This window comes from Leuciscus leuciscus (assembly GCF_965113295.1).
Source record: "Leuciscus leuciscus genome assembly, chromosome: 25".
In the NCBI taxonomy this organism is placed as follows: Eukaryota; Metazoa; Chordata; class Actinopteri; order Cypriniformes; family Leuciscidae; genus Leuciscus; species Leuciscus leuciscus.
In genome coordinates, this window is record NC_138724.1 from 15,899,594 (window position 1) to 15,918,813 (window position 19,220).

At 39.0% G+C, this 19,220-nt stretch overlaps 1 protein-coding gene across 1 annotated transcript; it reads right to left on the minus strand.

The window, feature by feature from the left end:
- Positions 1-5,666: 5,666 nt before the first annotated feature.
- ciartb (circadian associated repressor of transcription b) lies at positions 5,667-15,135 on the minus strand. Its single transcript, XM_082159461.1, has 6 exons — positions 14,903-15,135; positions 11,713-12,196; positions 11,130-11,205; positions 9,862-9,940; positions 8,198-8,333; positions 5,667-7,382 (listed from the first exon to the last, which is right to left on the minus strand). Exons 2-6 carry the CDS (start codon positions 12,154-12,156, stop codon positions 6,969-6,971), a joined length of 1,149 nt encoding a protein of 382 aa, XP_082015587.1. The 5' UTR covers positions 12,157-12,196; positions 14,903-15,135; the 3' UTR covers positions 5,667-6,968.
- Positions 15,136-19,220: the final 4,085 nt, after the last annotated feature.

Genomic DNA, 19,220 nt, shown 5'->3' on the forward strand with positions numbered 1-19,220 from the left:
ACTAGCTCTTCTAACTTTATGATAGGCTAAGTCTAAACTTTTGTCCACATATTATAAATTTATACCAGGCAAACTACAACACCAAATATGCCAGAATATTAACCTTTAAGTTTACGGACAACCCTAAAACAAAACACAATGCAAAGCCTTAAAAAAACCTGTGAAAAATCCATATGGAAAATCAAGCCATTTTATGACAGTCAGCCTTGTAACTCGCTAAGTAAATAAATAATCACATTGATTTTGTTTCTTTTAGGGCTTAAAAGAATGCCAGGTATACTGTGCATATGAAAAGAAATAGGGAACAAAATGTTCTGATGGCGAGGTGTGATCATTACAATGGCAGTGGTTATTTTTGTAATCTGATGGTTCAGTTATTTAGGGCCCCTTTGTGACAAATGAGATCATTATTTCTGGTGGGGATGAATTACCTATTGAATTACTTAACAAGTTAATGAGCAATTTTCTAAGTGCGTGGGCATGATGCATCTCGCCCCACAGATATAAAGACAAATAGACATTATTACGTGAAGAAAGGCTGATGTTCAGAAAGAACAAAGTGGTTCACTGGGTATTTTCTTTTATAAAATGACATTCAAAGCACACTTTAGTATAATTGGAACTGAATTACAAAACACTTCAGTGTCTTCAATTTCAATTACAGGGTCACTTATACTGTTCAATAGTCATTAAAGTTGGGCAAGATGACCAAAATCTATCTATCTAGTAATTCTGTATCACAGTAATGGTATATGTCATTATTTTTGCTGGAATTTCAACGTAAAAAAAGCAGTGAGTTTTACAGTCCTGCCAACTAATAGCCGCCGAATTGTATTTACTGCGGCATAAACAACACTATAGCAGTAAATCTGTACTAATTTACACATGGACAAACCATCATACTGCTTCATTTTCATCATCTTTCTTTGATGTGGATTGATATACGAGCTTTGGGCTTGTCCTCCTGTGGCACGAAAACCCAAAAGAGTCTTGACTCTAGGTCCTGTGGTCTTTCTGTAGTCAGAGTATCAATTTTAATGTTACTTTTGGCTCAGACTCTATGTTAAATGATGACTTCCACATATTCTTATGAATGAGTAGAGCTTTTCCCTTCTAAGCCTGCTGAAATATAAATGCAACTTTAGTTACGTAAATGGATGAGTGGAAAAAGCCAATGAGCCGCGCTGTTGTTAAAAACCTAAAAATCTATTTTAAGACCCTAAACAAATAAGGCACAAAAGACAAGTGAATTTGCCTCGTTTTGCTTTTGATTTCTCTGGAGTTCAGAGAATGTGCATATCTTGATTTCTGTCCTAAAGCCTGTTCACACCAAGAATGATAACTAAAACTATATTAGCGTCCACACTAACACAAGATAACATTCTGTTTAGTACAAGCGCACACTGCAGGGTGGATTCTGAATGACTGTCAATGTTGTTTATGGTTCATCGCTCTGAAAGTGATTCTGAGGATATCATTTGTGGTGTTGGACTCTGCAGTTCTCATAAAATTAAAACTATTATTAAAACCACATAATAACTATAAATTTATAGTTATCATCCTTGGTGTGAACATGACTTTACATTATAACTGTATTTTGGACTTTAAATGTGCTGCGACCTTTAGACCAGTGGATGGAAATGGCTAAAGAGAATGTGACCACATCCCTCACATGACAGAAAATGAATTAATTTGGGCTGGACCAGACCTCCTCACCTCCCACTGGGCTCGACAGCTTGTGACCACTGAGCCTAACAGTCAAACAGTAGTGGCCTTTTACAGTTTTGATCCATTTTAATTGCCAAGACCTTAGCTTTTTCAGTTAGTATTTGATACCAGTCCACCAAAAATCTCCTAGGAGTACAAATGGTAAACCTTCAAGAACTGGGGGAGTGTGCCTGTTTAATTAATTTCGGTGTTTCATTAAAATCCTTAAATGAATCTTTTCGCACTCGGCATGCACAAAACACCCCATAAAGCTTGCGAGACAATATTTTTCCTCAGATGTGCCTTGCTTGTTCACACTGAGACACTTAGGGTGATACAGCAAAACTGGACTTAAACCCAGTTTCCATTGCTGAACAAACATTGTACCACTAGATTAACACATTTTGCACTTATATGAAGAACTACAAAGTAAAATCACATTTTCTCCTCTTCTGGTCATATATCAACTAAAGAACCATGTGACTCAGGACTTGTTACTTCCATAAAGGGATACTTCACCGATTAGCATTAAGCTTTGTATCAGTAGAAACCCGGTAGTATTTTCGAATGCCCGTGCTTCCCTCCCTCATGTCCCCCTGAGACGAGAGAAATCATCATTTTGCGTCATCGGAGGCTTTTTTGGCCAGAGGCTCGAGACTACAGCCAGTAGTAGGAGCTCGTTCTGCATGTTTTCAACCCGCCCATAGGGGGATCTCATGATAAAACGGTGTCTTTTCAGTTTCGAGTCAACTAGCCTAGTTGTATAATTTCTTCCGATACTGCCCTCTGTAACCGGTAGGCGTGGCTTGGGAGTGGCCTCGTATGGCAGCGAAGCAAGTGCATTCTGGGAGTTGTTGTCTTTCATCCACATGAGCCAAAAATCATTTTCTGGCTTTTCTCAGTCTAGAAGGCACCAACTTCTAAAATATTTCACATTTCTACTACATAAATGACCCAATTTAAAGACACATTCATCTTTCCAGCGGTGAAATATCCCTTTAAAAAAATGGTCCATACTGAGAGCCATTAATTATTTTGTATTTCATTCAGATAATACATAACATTAAAATATTATACTGTTTTATGTATTAAAAAAGTTAAAAGAAATCTAAAAATATAAATACTTTTAAGAGTGAATTAAGGAGTCACTATAATGTTAGTGAAAGCATGAAAGACTTTTACATATTATTGTTTAACAGATTAACAACTCAAATATTTTTACATGATTTAAAGGAAGCACCCTATTAAATACCAGCCGTTATATAAACAATATCGATGTCAGTAATATCAGCCGGTATATTGTGCATCCCCATTACTCATGTTTATACTTACATTTGACTTTGTTGCAAGTCTCTGAAGATGAAATAAACAGCTTGTTCTGCCAACGAACTAGCAACACACTCATTTAGTCTATATAAGAGGTAATATTAGTAGTAAATAATAGTAGCAGTTATAAGTCATCTGAATAGTGTCTCAAGGGGGAGTTTCAGTTAATGCCAAGAGGAAGTGACTTATGTTGTGGTTGTACAGATGTATCCTCATAAGATGTTATATACATATATTGCATGATTAGACCAGTTAATAAGACCATGCCATTTTCTGAGAAGTAGTGTTATTTCTCTGTGCCGTTATTAGTAGAACTGTTTGTGCAATGGACCTCATCTTGCAGATTACTGAGAAGTTTACCACTACATGACCTTACTTCACATCTTTGCAGTTAGAATGGTTAGGGTTATGCTAGTTGGGTAACTTCCACACAGTCTTCTTAGTAAAAGGGAAGTGTAATTTGTTAATCTGCTCCGAGAACATTTGCACTTCTCTTTACAAGTGTTCAGTGGACTTGAAACCAGAATGGACCCTCTTCCCAATGCCTACAGCATGATGTGAAATGAGAGTGCCATTGCTCAATGCAACTGGTTGATTGGTTCAGACCATGCTTTTCTGCACAGCAGGGAAATGGAAAAAAGGGGGATCGAGGAGGAGGACATCTGAATCACCGTCCAGAAAAACATTTGCTTTTCTATTCTCCAGACGATGTGGGTTTTATTCTGCATTTCTACATTCCCCGTTCTCTCCTTCCCAGAAACTGTAGAGCGGTTAATCACCAGAGACCAATCCTGTAATATTCAATACTCTCTGACAGATAATAGATTCAGTTTTTAAGGTCAAGTTGTGATTTGCAAAAGCCTCATAGGCTGGCCTTTTTTTTTGGGAGGGTTGTTTTAATAATGACTTTGGTGGCTTTGATATTTGAATAGATGTTTTTATATGAGAATAGCAATGAGTCTAGCAAACAAAAAGGTCTGTGATCAACTGTCTCCTGCTGCAATATCAAAGCCATATTGAAAACAATGCACACAAGGGCTGCCAAATTAGATGTGGTGTAATGTTGTTTGATAGAGAATCCTTGTGATTTTTTTTTTTGACTTGTTAGACTCACATAGCATTCAGTTTATTCATGCCATTGATGGACTAATGTAATGATAAATAAATATTTACCACTGTACATATTTCAGTACAACCATCAATCGCATGAAAAAACTGAGCATTACGCAAGAATAACACAGATAGAGAGATATTTATAGAGAGAGAGAGATAGAGAGAGAGCTAGAGAGAGAGATAGAGAGATATATATATATATATATAGAGAGAGAGAGAGAGAGAGAAATATATATATAGAGAGAGAGAGATATAGATATATATATATATATAGAGAGAGAGATAAAGAGAGATATAGAGATATATATAGAGAGAGAGATATATATATAGAGAGAGATAGAGATATATATATATATAGAGAGAGAGAGAGAGAGAGAGAGAGAGAGAAATATATATTTAGAGAGAGATATATATATATAGAGATATATATATATATATATATATATATATATATATATATATATATATAGAGATAGAGAGAGAGAGATAAAGAGAGATATAGAGATATATATAGAGAGAGAGATATATATAGAGAGAGAGATAGAGATATATATATATAGAGAGAGAGAGATAAATATATATGTAGAGAGATAGATAGATAGATATATCTATAGAGAGAGAGATATATATAGAGATATATATAGAGAGAGATAGAGAGAGACAGAGAGATAGAGAGATATATAGATATAGAGAGAGATATATAGAGATATATATATAGAGAGAGATAAATATATATATAGAGAGATATAGAGAGAGATAGATATAGATATATAGAGAGAGATATATAGAGAGAGAGATATAGAGAGAGATAGATAGAGATAGATATATATAGAGATATATATATATATATATATATATATATATAGAGAGAGAGAGAGAGATAGAGATATATATATATATATAGAGAGAGAGATATAGAGATATATATATAGAGAGAGAGAGAGATATAGAGATATATATATATAGAGAGAGATATAGAGAGAGAGATAGATATATATATATATAGATATATATAGAGAGAGAGATAAATATATATATAGAGATATATAGAGAGAGATAGATATATATATATATACATAGAGATATATAGAGAGAGATAGATATATATAGAGATATATATAGAGAGAGATAGAGATAGATATATATATAGAGAGAGATATAGAGATATATATATATAGAGAGAGAGAGAGAGAGAGAGAGAGAGTTAGACTTGTTAAAATATAGTTAGACTCGTTAAAATATATATAGTTAGACTCATTAGATAGAGATAGATAGATATAGAGATATAGTTAGACTCGTTAAAATATATATAGTTAGATTCATTAGAATAAATATATATCATTTCTTTTTTTTTACAATTAATCTTTAAATTATGTCTTACAAATATTTTATAAACATACTTTCTGCATTTATTTTAGACACTCTGCTGTCTAGTTATCAGCATTGTCCACTGAAAAACCTTTAACAGTCAACAATATATGTGTGATCAGTTGAAACAAAATGCTTGAAGACAAATGGAATACAGCAAACAAATATAACCACATTTATTTCTGAAAGTATAAAATATTACACTATAAAGGCCACTTTGCAAGGGTAAATTAACAACTTTTCCAAATATGTACACAGTTAATACCTTTCCCTCTTAGATATTGTCCAGCTCTGTGGCAAACTGAAATGTCATTTTTCTCACATGACCACAGGAAGTAGTTGGCAAGAGTTTCAAATAATTTACTTGATAGCAGAAAATGAATGGCAGGAGTTTTGAAGGTTCCTGATTTTCTTTTTGTACATCCTTCAGAGGCGTCAGGTATTCTGGATGGTTCACGCTCTCCCTTCAAAACCAGTGAAGAGGCACAGTTTGACATCGAATTGACAGGCACTATATGCCCTTGAACTGGGAGGCTTTAAAACAAAAACAAACAAAAAAGCGAAAATTTGCAGTTCACATTCTTTACAATGGCACCAGTCAAGCCTCCGGAGCTTTCTCTTGTTAAGTGTTAGTTCGGCGTGACAGGCAAGTTTCGCTCGCTGTATTTATGCGCTTTATGAAGTTTCCTCGCTCGGAGTCTACTTGCGTGTACGTACGTTCTTACTGTATCCATACACTACCAGAGATGCGGTGTCAGAATGAGGTAGAACCGTTGTACCAAAAACATATCTAGAACTTTAAACCTATGAAGTAACAGTCACATCAAATCAACTCTATAGAGTGGATTTAAAGAGCAAACTAAAGCAATAAATTCACATTCAACCACACCTACAATAGAGATCACTAACACGCTGGAATATCTGAAGTGTTCCCAGAATAAATTCCTCCCTCTTTTCCCCTCTTCCCTTTCTGGAAAAAAGGCTGCTTTGTTTTGTCTAGAGATTCGCTTTTTCACAGATACCAATATGCTGCCTCATCGGATGTTGTCGCCACAGGAGAATTTACCTCTTTCTTTGTTTCAAGAGGAAACCAACTCAAAAGGTAAAGTATGAAGTTGAGCCAAGATCACAAAACCTTAATACCCCCCCACCCCTCCCCACACACACGCACGCACACACACACTGCTACAACGCAATCTGCAGTCCAACAGAAAGGGAATAGACGCAGACGTACACATCAGACACGCACAAAAATCACACTCCGACACTTTTCAGATTGTAACTGAACGCGTCACTGTTTTGCTGGGCTACGCTGAACTCCCTCTGCTGCATTCTGTGCCTCTTCCCAAGGCTAGAATGGAGGCAGGGATTGTGCTGGAGTCGGGTGACTCCAGACCAGCTGGGGGCAGTCATGCTCAAGCTAGGCTCCGATCTCCCAGAGCCCTTTCACAGGACTAGGACCATCCACCAGCTGCCATGCCACCCAAGCCGACTGGGCCTTTCTGGGAGATGATACTCTCTGTGGATTTAAGAAGTCTCTCAAGGCATGGCGCGTTAATCTTGGCCGGAGGCGGTCGACTGGGAGCAGACTCTGTCTTACATAGACGGTCCGTGCTGGAGGACACAGAGTTGTCCTGTGTCGCGTCACTGTCCCTGTGAGCCGTTAGAACGTTCCGAACCGTCCCCTGAGCTTGTTCAGCCGTCGGGGAGCAGATGGGTGATGTGTGGAGCCATTTTAGGTTGGTTGCAGAGTAGGGCCCCGGGGGTGTGAGGTCGCTGACTCTCATTGCCTTGTTACCCATTGAAAGGGCACTTGTGGTGGCAGGGTTTGCAATGCCATTGAGCAGGGGAGATGTAGCTGGAGACAACTGTAAAGTATTGAAAGAGGGAAAATTACTTAAGATTTAAATGCAAACAGAAGCAAACCTTTCCTGGGGATCTCTTTGCAATTGGTTCGCTATGATTTAAGAAAACTAGTTTTAAATCTAGTGAAAAACAAACGCAAAAATATGCTCTACAAATGTTGGTTTCATATGGTTTACATTAAAAAATATCATGTGGTGTAATCATCAAGAACTAATATTAAATTTCCTCATAACCTAAATTCATGTAACCTCACATACATCTTAAATATATTTTAAAAAATTGAAATATACTTTAAGGTGAAAAGTTGTTTTTTTTTTTTTTTTTTTTTTTACTTAGAAATAGCCATTCATAAATATCATGGTTTTCTGGGAGTCGCACCACATGGCATTTTACAATTATTCATGAATGAATAATTAAGGAACATATTTACAAATCATTCTTTGTATGAACTGCATTTCTACAGATCTAACAGATCCCCCCCAAAAAAACACCATCAGGTCATTAACCCAGAAACTATTACAATAATAACTTGTGTAGGGATATAAAATCTATGAGAATATTCTTTTACCTTTCTGACTTTTATCTGCCCTCTGAAAGCTTTCCAAAATTACCTGTTCTTTTCCGTCATTGTTCTTAGTGAACATGAGATGTGCATTTTATACCTCTGTACTGTAAAAATAGATTTTAATCCCTTCTTGTCTGTCATGTTCCTCTCTGGCCCAGTGATTACAGTATAATAGGCATTTCAGTCTCTCCTTTTCAATCAGCCTGGTGTCTTAACTTACACATGTTCATGACAGCTCTCAGAGAGTCTTACCTTGGTTTTCTTAGATGGGGTTGTCTCCTCCATCAGCGCCGCAGTATTGGCTTGGTCGCTTCGTTGAGGTTTTATGTGAGGGAACCAGTTCTTCAACATTTCCTCCATTTTCAGAATGATGTTAACATATCTCTCTCTGCATGGCACAGGAAGGACAATATTTGAGTCTGGTTACCCACAGAAGCACTAAAAAACAGTTTGAGACTTAATGTGACTGACGTGACTAAAAATTAAAGTCTACTGTTCTGTAACCCTGTTAGGTGTCAGGCGAGTTGAAAGAACACTTAACCGCAAGTACACTGCATCATGCGTACATGTACACACAGACACAAACGTGTTTCTCAAAATGAGAACACATCCTGTGTTGATTCACATGTTTGTACACACACGTGGCATGGAGTGCAACCGTTTCCCTCGCCTCTAAATATAGACTTAAGCCTGCAGCGGGGCACTGACGTCCACGTCACGGGGAAAAGAAATAGTAGCGCTAAGGAGCAGTGATGCAGACACACGCACATGGTGCCCATTGACTCGCACCAGTCCCCGACAGATGGTTAATGGGGATTAGTGCAAGTCACATGACAAATTATCTGCTATGGCCCCATTCTCAGCATTTCAAATTTAAATGGCTACTGTCGTGAAACTAACTTCAATATTCCCTATTCTGATGCACCTTTGCGTTGGGGGACTTGCCAGCTGGCATGACGGAATGGGTGAATGATAGCAGGGGTCAGGTGGTGGGGACGCAGCCACGCCCCCACTCGTGTCAGCTTGGTGATGCATTGGCTCAGTGCCTCGTTCAGATGGCCTGAATTAGTACCCCACCCAAAACCCCGAATACCCACTTCAGGCGTATTTTTGCCAGGTGTGTTATCATGCCGCACAGTTTGCAACACTGCTGGACGCGGCCCAAAGTACACCACCGATCTAGATGTTCTAGACTCTGCTCTCACACGTGAATATTGGACTCTGTGAAGCAGCACAATGCAATACAATGAGAGCAGATCTGGGCTGCGTGCCAGGTGCAGTTAAGAGGAAAAGTAAATGACGCACCTAAGCCCAGCCTGACCCATTATGAGGTCATTCAATGCAAAAGAAGCACTGACTCCCCCCCCAAAGACGACATCACAGACTTTACACCGTCTAGCCAGAGGAGGGCTAATCAATCGGATGACAGGCTACTCCCTCAAGGAGCTGGGACATTTTTAACGACCCGTGTTTGAGTTCTATTCTTGTCCAGCCATTTTTAGATTTGTGGTGGCAGGTCCGCACTGGCCTGGCAGGTCCGCACTGGCCTAGCGGACCCCCCCCCCTCCCCTCCTGCTGCTCTGGACCAAGCATCATGCTGCTAAGCCATGTGTTTTCACATCTCCTTGTCTCGTTCACTTATACCCTCAGAGCAAAGACATTCACAAGACTTCCAGACAGAGCAGAGGGCGTAGAAGTCATTTGCAAATGACGTGGGATAATTTAATCTTAACTTACGGCTAATGTGCGTTAACACACGAACACCGAAACAACGTTGCAAGTAGTGGATTGAAGTAGATTAAGTAAATGGACACAACATCTCTCAGATCGATCTGCGAAGGAGTGCTGTGCGGACTAAAGCCCTCCCACCCTCAATTGGCCCGTGAGTGAAGTAAAAGAAACAGTAGGGAACTCACCCCATGCAGGGATTCTGCAGGACCCCCATTATCCTCTGGATGCGGTCCATGGCCACACTCTCTTGGAAACTGCTGAGGCCTGTGAAAGGAGAAGATACAGTTTAAACCTTTTCTTTTATGAGCAGTGCCAGCTTATTGTCTCTGACAGGCTGTGCTACGTCTGCGAGGCAGATGGGTTCTTGTGAAACACGTGGGACGACAGACTTGCTGTCTCTGGCCAGGAAGTCCAGTGTCACCCAGAGCCCTTGCATTGACAGCAGTCCCAGACTCATGAGCAGGTCCGCCTGGTGCGCAACCTGTTTTATAGTACATGTGGGGCTCTAGCCAATAAAACTTTTCTTTAAGTACCCAGTAACGGTAATACCTAATCTGTTGGTGTTTTACAGTAAGGTCAAGCTTTTCTGTGTTCCAACCAGCCGTGACGTAACATGATTCCAGTAACTAGTAATCTTCCTGTCCGCACTGAAAGCGAAAATACTTTGCGATGTAACAGTTAGTCAACCAGAATATTGTGTGGGCGGTTATCTGTTTGCATGCATAAACCGAAGAACAGTAATTCCACACTTTTCCATTTGCCTTCAATTTCATGGTTCTACATTCTATGACTTGAAGGTACCTTGAGATGTTTCGTACCTTCCACAGCTAGTATATCCTTTTCCAATGTTTGATGTTTAATATACATGAGGAATGTGATTTTAATCCAGTGTGATCGGGACTACATAAATGGGAACCAAGTGACCTAAACAGCTTTTTTTTTTAAATCACGCTTTGTCGCCTTGTTAGGACACAGTTTGATGGTGCAGATTTTACTGTCATTACTTGTATCAACAGTTACAATAGCGACATTAAAAAACTGAGTCAAATGTTTACAATATTTCATCCCACTACGCAAGGACACAATGGAAACAGCGAACCCAAACCCTTGAGCTTATCTCTATAGTGTCTTCGGTATTTCATTTGAGGTCCTGGGGTATTTTTGGAGCCGTGCGGTTTGCACTGGTTTAGACATGCGTCTTTCAACCATACACGTTTTATTATGACTAAGCGAGGCAGCATGTGCCACCAGGAAATTACTGTGGTTGATTTGGGTGCCTCATTTCGTGTAGTTTCATGACACATCTCTGTACCAAATCTCATGGTCCGAGAAGCGTGTCATCACCTGCTGCCTCTAGTTTGGCAGTTCTCCTTGTATACTGATTTTTTTTAGGCAAGTTCTTGGATCAAGGCTGATGCTTTAGACTATAAGACAAATCAGAAGCATTACTTACGTTCTCTGTATCTGCCTGAGCGGAGGCCATTAAGGATTGAGGACAGTGGGTGAATGTAACACTGCAGCTCCAAGCACTGCAAAACAAAGAGCATCATTCAGTATTTCATTCGTCTGTCGGATATTATTAATTGTTTAGCATTTCTCTAATATTTTCTAGAGTTTTGCTGTTTCATTTCAGGGTGTTGACAGCACACTTTGCCAATTACCATAAACAAACAACATCAAGTTAGGACATTCCTTTGTACGGCTCATAATTTCCTAACAACAATGACACTGATGCAAAAAGTGACTCATCTACTCTCACACATTTATGTAAATGTAATGGAACGAGTTATCACTGCATTTGTACAAGGTAGAGGAAAACACTGCGTTTTTTCATTCAGTGGCCTCGTGTGACTCATTCACTTTTCACCTAGAAAGAACACAAGGAGGAGGGGTCTTCCTGGAAGTGGTTTTGCTTCAATTTTTTTTTTTTTGATTTATTCTGCTCGGGTGGAGATAGATCATGTAGGAGATAGTCTTTCAGAACACCATGTCCCTTCCCTGGCATGCTGGCAAGTCAAAAAAGTGGTACGTCTCACCTTGCATGCGTACAGCCTGTCTTTCTCCATTTGTTCAGGTGTGAGCTGCCTCTCCCTTTGCTCCGGCACCATGGAGCTCCGTGTTCTCTTCAGCGCCTGCCTCTTTTTGCCTATAGGGCTCTCCGGGCACCGGCTGTAATTGGTCCGATCCCCTTGTCCCAGGAGAGAATGGCTGCCATCCTCACTGTAGTCAGAGCTATTGCAGCTAGAAGGAGAACTTCCCCGAGAACTCATGTTCTCTTTGTCCATTACCTCCCCTTTATCTCCATTCCTCTTTGAGAGCGACTGGCAAGTTTGGACCCCCTGGACGACCCCCGAGGTGGGGGATTTTGGCAAGGTGGTTTGTCCCTGCACTTTGGTACAGTCTGATTCTAACTCGCTATCGTTGTCCTCATCGTCACTGGCCAGCCAGTCAATGGAATAGTCCGAATCTGAAGCTGACATCTTAGGAAGCAGGGTCTAACCAGCATGGACCATCACTGACCTGCAGGGGAAACAGAGTACTTTAATCTCCAAATTCAATACACGTTAATAATGAACATTATTACACAATACAACATGAGTTGGCATTAAATTGTGTAATAGAAAAGGAATGTTTTCCCTTTCATTGTATTGCTTTGGCAGCAATATAAAAGCAAAAATTCCACCTTCATTAGCCGACCTATTTGCAAGATTAATAGTCTAGCAGATACCAGTGGTCCAAAACGAGAGCTTAAGCATGCATCTTCAATAAAATCCTGTGGGATACTGAATTCATGCCAGCTCAGACCAGCGTGTTTTCCAGACACACCACCTGAGTCTCACACACAGACTAAAGATAAACAGCGGCCATAAAAAAAAAAAAAAAGACTTACTGCTGTTTCACGAACAGTGCCGAGAACTAACTGACCTTTATGGTTAATTCTTATGTTTTCAATGACAACACTGATTCTTCAGTACATGAACAGTACCAAAACAAACCCTAAAAGAATAATATACCATTACACATTTTTGTAAAAAAAACTAAATTAGCCTTATTCATGCATAATATTGTAGCAACAGGAGGAGACGGGCTTTATTTGTTCAAATCTAAGATGTTTGAAATAAGATTTTATGCTCTAGTCTTTTTAGAACAATTTTGCGCCCTGTGAAGCACATGCATTTGTTTGTTCTGATTGCACCTAATTGAAAAACACTTTGAAAATTAAGTAATACAGAACTAACAAGTCTGTGTTGAAGCAGGTGATACAAAAACAGCACATATTTAAAGCCCTGTTTGTTTATTCAATGAGACCAGAACGTCGCAGCCATGGTGACCACCATTTGACAGAACAAAGGCCCTGGAAATAAAACGTTCTTTCAGCAGAATTTCATTAATAAATTGCTCAAAATCATACATTACTTGCACGTTCGATTTAGGCACAAGCTGGTAGTGTACGCTGCTTACATTTAGAAGTTAATTAGTTTGTGGGCATGCTTTTAAAAGAGGGTGATTTGAAAATAGTCTAGGAACACACAGCTGGGACCAGATCTGCGGCCTTGAGCATTACCAGTAATTTTTCAGCTTGTATTCTCAATTCCATCACTCCTTGGTACCTCATAATAGACATGCCTTAAGGAATACGCATATAAAGAGTGTTGACAACGTTGATTAATGAGCCAAGCCATGAATATTTGCTAAAAGCGTATGTTTAACAGAAGCTACTGCCGACCAACCACTCATCTTTTTATAGACGGGCTTCTTATGAATTAACAGGACATGTATGATGCAAAAAATATGCTATGCCTAAATGAATAAAATCCCCAGGAAACTGCACACACACCATCCTTAATTAATACCAAACATAGTTGTTGTTTTTAATACAAAAACAGAATCATTGTGGATACATTAGGTTGAACAAATAAAGTAATTTTATGGGATTTTTTTTTACAGTATAACATTCACTTTCGGTTATTACAAAAGGATGGTTTTTTTCCCCAAAACATATTTTAGAATAAACTCTAAATGTAACTTTTACTAAAATGAAAATACCTTATTATACAATAGAAGTACTTCAACTTTATCTAGCAAGTTCTCGGCTCGTAGTCATTGTGCACGCACGAGGATTTTCAGATTGCCTAAGCACATTCACATCTCTTGGGCATTTAATCCGTCCATCAGCTGGTCGGTATCATTGCAAACAAATGGACTGCTGAGCCAGAGCTCTGCCCTGCCAATAAAGCCACATTATGTAATAGCTCTACCTCAAGCACGCGACTAATTGGCTTTATAACAATTACAAAGCTCAGCCTTCCAAATGGATGTAACTGCTGATCAGATTTTTCCTGTCAGTACTAGTTTCACCAAAAGTTGAATCAAACAAAACGCCGCGTTTAGCACGACTGCCGTTAGCGAACAAACTCCTCTTTCAAATCGAAATACTGCCTACATCGGATACTTTACAAGTTTTGTCGACAGCTGGGGACGGGGATGAAAAGGCCCTTTATTAGTGTGTGGTAACAGCTAATTTGACAAAACAAAGACAATCATTGAAAGGTTTATTTTCACTGTGTTTACGTTTGGTTACCAGTGTAAAGACAAAGCGGGCACGTGACAATTATTTAATAGCGGCATTTCGCGCAAAGGCAAATGTAGGAAGTCATGTAACCGAGACGTATTTCTTATACGCCTTCACGTAATATAGGTTGCTATGGGCAACATGTATATTAATATTAAAAATACTAATATGAATAACAGAATAAATGTACCTGTCTGATATCTGAGGGTGGGGCCCTGGTGATGACTAACACCTTAATACACCCTTTCCAAGACAAGACCACCGCAATTTTTGGCCTTTTCAAACATATTACAAAATGTTATCAGGCTAACTTACCTATATGCCTATTAGGTTTAACTATATATTAAAACGAATACTCTCGACAAAAAAAAACAAAAAAAAAACGGATATGAACAAAGCCACGAACTATTACAAAAGACACGATTGACCACCTCATTTCTATCATATAAGCTACATTTAATACAATGAATGCATCAGTATTTAACATTAAGAACGCATGTGTATCATTTAATAGGCGGATGCCTCTGTTCACGCAGCGGCATCTTCGAACATCTCTACACATACATAACTTACACATAAAGCCCTATAAGTTAACGTTACCTCACTGTTATTCCTATAAGTGAAATCGCTTTTATTTAAAACGCGAATCCTACCTCAAGCCGGATGGGACGAATGGCCGCACTGTCCTTTGTTTCAGCGGTATATCCAAAGACAACTGGAGCGCCCGATCGAGCCTCTATTGAGAAGCGTACGTGGTTTCAGTGATGTAGACCTGCAGTTGTGTGGCCCCGTGTTACTTCTCCCAAGGCAACGTGTCTGAGAGGGCGGGCCCTAAAACGCCGAGCGATCCGATTTGTGCTTCCAGACCCGAATCTGACAAATAGAGATTGCGTTGGAAGCCAGCTCGGACTGATAGGGGAGATGAGCTTACATATTAAAATAATATGCAAATTAACAAAACACGTGGACACGCGGATCGGTTTCATTCCAACAGCAGGACAGAATGTCAACTGCTAGCGTTTTTTTTTTTTTTGGTTGTTGCTCACAGTTACTAACTTTTTTTTTTTTATACCTCATTAGCTCGGATGCGATGACGCCAGATATGCACCTCCCTCTCATATGTTTGGGTTGAGTTGCTTTTAAAGTCACCATGAAATCAAATTGGACAATTCTTGAATATTGCAGTATATTTGATTTATGTACATCATTATTTCTGTAATTCTGTGTCCCCCTAAACTTCAATCAACATAACTTCCTCTCCTTGTTGCAGTGACATCTCTTATTTTCTCTGATGACATATTTACTGGCGCGAGGGCGGGGCAACCTGTCACTCACATGAGATCAACCAATAGCAAACCACAACCATCTAATCAATTCCTGATGGACAAAATGAGGTCCCATCTTTAAAAAAAAAAAAATCTTCTTTCACTCAGATGTAGGCTATGTCACAGTAGGGAAGAAAAGACTATCGCAACTTCCAACTTTAAAACGTATCATGTTTGTTCATAGAGCAAGGATGTTAATTATGGGGGAGTTTGGGAGGGTCTGACACTCCAAATAAAGAAAAAGTTTGTAAAAGTACATAGATTTTTCACTTTTACTTGTTACAACAGGGGTTTCAAAGGTTCCATAAGACATATTACAAGACATGTCATTATGTATCACTTTATGGTGTGTATTGTGTATATGTGTGTGTGTGTGTGTGTGTTTGTAGATGTTATATAAGTTATACTTATTTTGTTTATAATTTATTTAAATTTAAAAAATGGGTATTACAAAAAAAAAATTAAGTAATATATCATGATGACATAACATTAATGAGTATTTGGGGATAAAGGTGAACAATAACTTTAACCAAAAAAACATATTGGTTCTTAAGGCTAATTTTTATAGATATTGATAAATTTACTAATTAGAATTTTCAGTTTTTTTTTCATGATATTGACCTATGGACTAGGAATTTACAACTTCTAGTACACTTTTAGGTCTATTGATCATTTTGCAACTGTAAACAAACATTTGCATGCACCACGAGCCAGCAACACATGTGTCTAAGGAGCGATTCAATGTGCAGCATTGCTACTGTTGCTCTCTGTTTCACTGGATGCAGGAGACCCGTAGCGGCGCTTATCCTTACCTGCCCCCGACTGACTGCAATGTGCACAGCTGCTCGTATGTGGACCAAGTGGAATGAATGAATGAGGCTGAACGTGATAGGCCACGTTCTGTTTCGTGTCGGGTTGCACACGTGCTGCCTTTACGCTCGCACTGTTTTTACACAGCAGCCCGTGGAGTTTCCATGGTGAGGGGGGGCAGGGTGGAAAAGCATTCCAGAGCAGTTCACTTGCTGTGTTAAGAATGTTGCGCTTTCTCTAAAAGCCTCACAGCAGGTGAAGTTGTGCAGATATATTCCGTCATACGTTATTCAGCGCACTTTTTCAAACAGCCCAAACGGGAGGAAAAGGGCATGCCAGGTGGTCTGTGTCCACTGGTATGTTCATGCTGTGGTGGTTGTTCAAGTTGGTGGCTGGGAAGGTGAGAGAGCAAATGAGGACTCGCAGTCTCTCTCTGGGGGGTGGGATCTCTGGTTGGAGTCCAGACAAAGATTCAACGGCTGGAGCCGATGAGTCATAGTCCTCCTCCCCGGAAAACGTGAGCACATGTGAGAGAAAAAAACCCACCCATCTCTTGTCTCTCCTTTCGGCTTTGCACAATTGAAAGTCATAATTGATGTGAACTGAATGTTTCTTCCAAATCTCTCCCTCTCAGTTCCTGTCGGTATTTGACTACCAGGAGAACATTAACAAAACATTGTGGGTTCTGACTTAGCCAAAGACGCCACCCAGATGGATTAGTGACACAAACCGGTCTGGTTTTAAATGCAGACTTTCTTCTGGGAACGGGTCCTACTGAGGCCAGTAATAGCATGTTCGGGCCAATTTATAAGGTCCTGCTGTGACTGTTTCTCGATATAAAGGCCAGTTAACAACAAGGACTATAATTATAACGATAACTATAATTGTTCTAATTCTGAGAGAATCGAGAAGTCCACACCACAACTATAGCGATAATGGCACAGAAGAATGATAAGGTTGGAATCACTTGCAGTCCGTAACTTTTGCCGCTCTAGCAGTTAATAAACAAAACTTCATGCGTCTTGTGGAAGAACATTGTAGCCGGAGCTACTTCTCTCTGTTTATGTCTATGACGAGTCACGCAGGGACTGGGCCACTCTGCAGTGGTACGACCCGTACCAATCTAAGATAGTCCAAATATAAACACTTATTATAGGTGCACTGTAGTGATTCAGGATAAGACAAAAACACGGTTTGAGAAAATGGATTCATGATGTACTCGCCTATTATATAATTTGTGTAAATTTTGAACAAAAAAAGTTACGGACTGCAGCGAAATTTTGCAGATGAAATTCAGTCATTTCAACAGGAATCTGTGTGCTCTGCACTGATCAAAATGATTTTGTGGTCAAGTAAATACTACAGAAAAAAACAATGTAATTTACATGAAAAAGTTAGTTCAGGCAAGCTAGTTAGTTATATCAACGTTATAAAATTAAGTAAAATTACTCAACTTTTCTGATACTGGTGTTCTCATCATGCACTGGGCCTTGAATAATTAATGAGGTTGATTTTCACTGTTTTCAAACTGTATTTACACTGTTTCATCATTGCTTTTGTTGTTAGGATTAGTAACGTGCCATTTTGTGCCATTTGGAGTCCATTTTCTACTCAAAATGACACATTCAAACACAAAAACGATCCATCAAATGTTACCGTCATTGTGTATTGTCTACCAAGTATTGAGGTCTCTGCGTTCACATGACGCTTAACATCTGATATGTAGATATGCTGTCTTACACAATATCTATTGTATTAATTACTTTGGTATTTTTAAGTAAAGCATATACTTAATTCAATATTAAATTGTTTGAGTGAAATGTATTGCAAAGGAAACTTCAACTATATAAATATTACTCAACCTTTTACTAGCCAAGTTAAATTACTTATTTTCTTTGTTACTTTCACTTAACTTGGTTAAGTAGAGTTTACTCAATTCCATATGAAAAATTGAGTAAATGTTACTTATTGTTTTTTTCAGTGTGGAGTTTTGCGTGTGCGAGGGCCAAAAAGTTGGTCTCTCAAATTTGCAGAAAGTTGCTTGGTTTTAAAGTGTGAGCTGTGCTTCATACATCGCTAATGGACCTTTTTTGTCCGTGAAATATCAGTTATGTGACTGTAGAAAGATTCTTTATAAGGTCTTAAGTGTGGCTCAGCTGTGTTGATTCTATTTGAGGTTACAACGAGAGGCAGTGAATGATAACTATATTTCTCAACATCATCTCTTTTAGATGCGAAGAAGATGTGTTGCAAACACTAGACGTGCTGCTAAAAACAGCAGCGGTGACCCTCCCTTTTAGGCGGGAGTCAGCAAATATAGCAATATGCTATTGGCCGGCAATCTTTACTCTCTTATTCTTCCTTTTGTTGGGACACAGTGCAGTCGCACTCGAACGTTCTTAACCTGTTGACGGTGTCCAAAACACCCCGCGAAACATCGCTTGAAAGGATGGAAAGAAAACAACTGGAAGCTATTTGCAAATGAGGTTTTCTCAGAGTGCTCAGCTTGGCCACTTTACAATGTGCAATACGATGCAATACGCTGAACCTAATCATCACAGGGTAAGCAAATGACACAGCAGTTAAGTTTACAACTTGTGGGAATAAAAGTCCAAAAAAGGAACACCTGAAACATAAGCTATGATTCCTATTCTATCAGTCATTTCTCTACCACAATTAGGCAATTAGCGATGATATGTTTCTCTGAAATATTTATTGACGACATGTTGTAGTTTCCAATCCACCTTATCAAAAATATACCTAGTCTGTTTACATCGAAAGAAACAAACTTGTGGTGTAAAGAAGATTACTGTATAAGTGGGAGATAATTATTGGT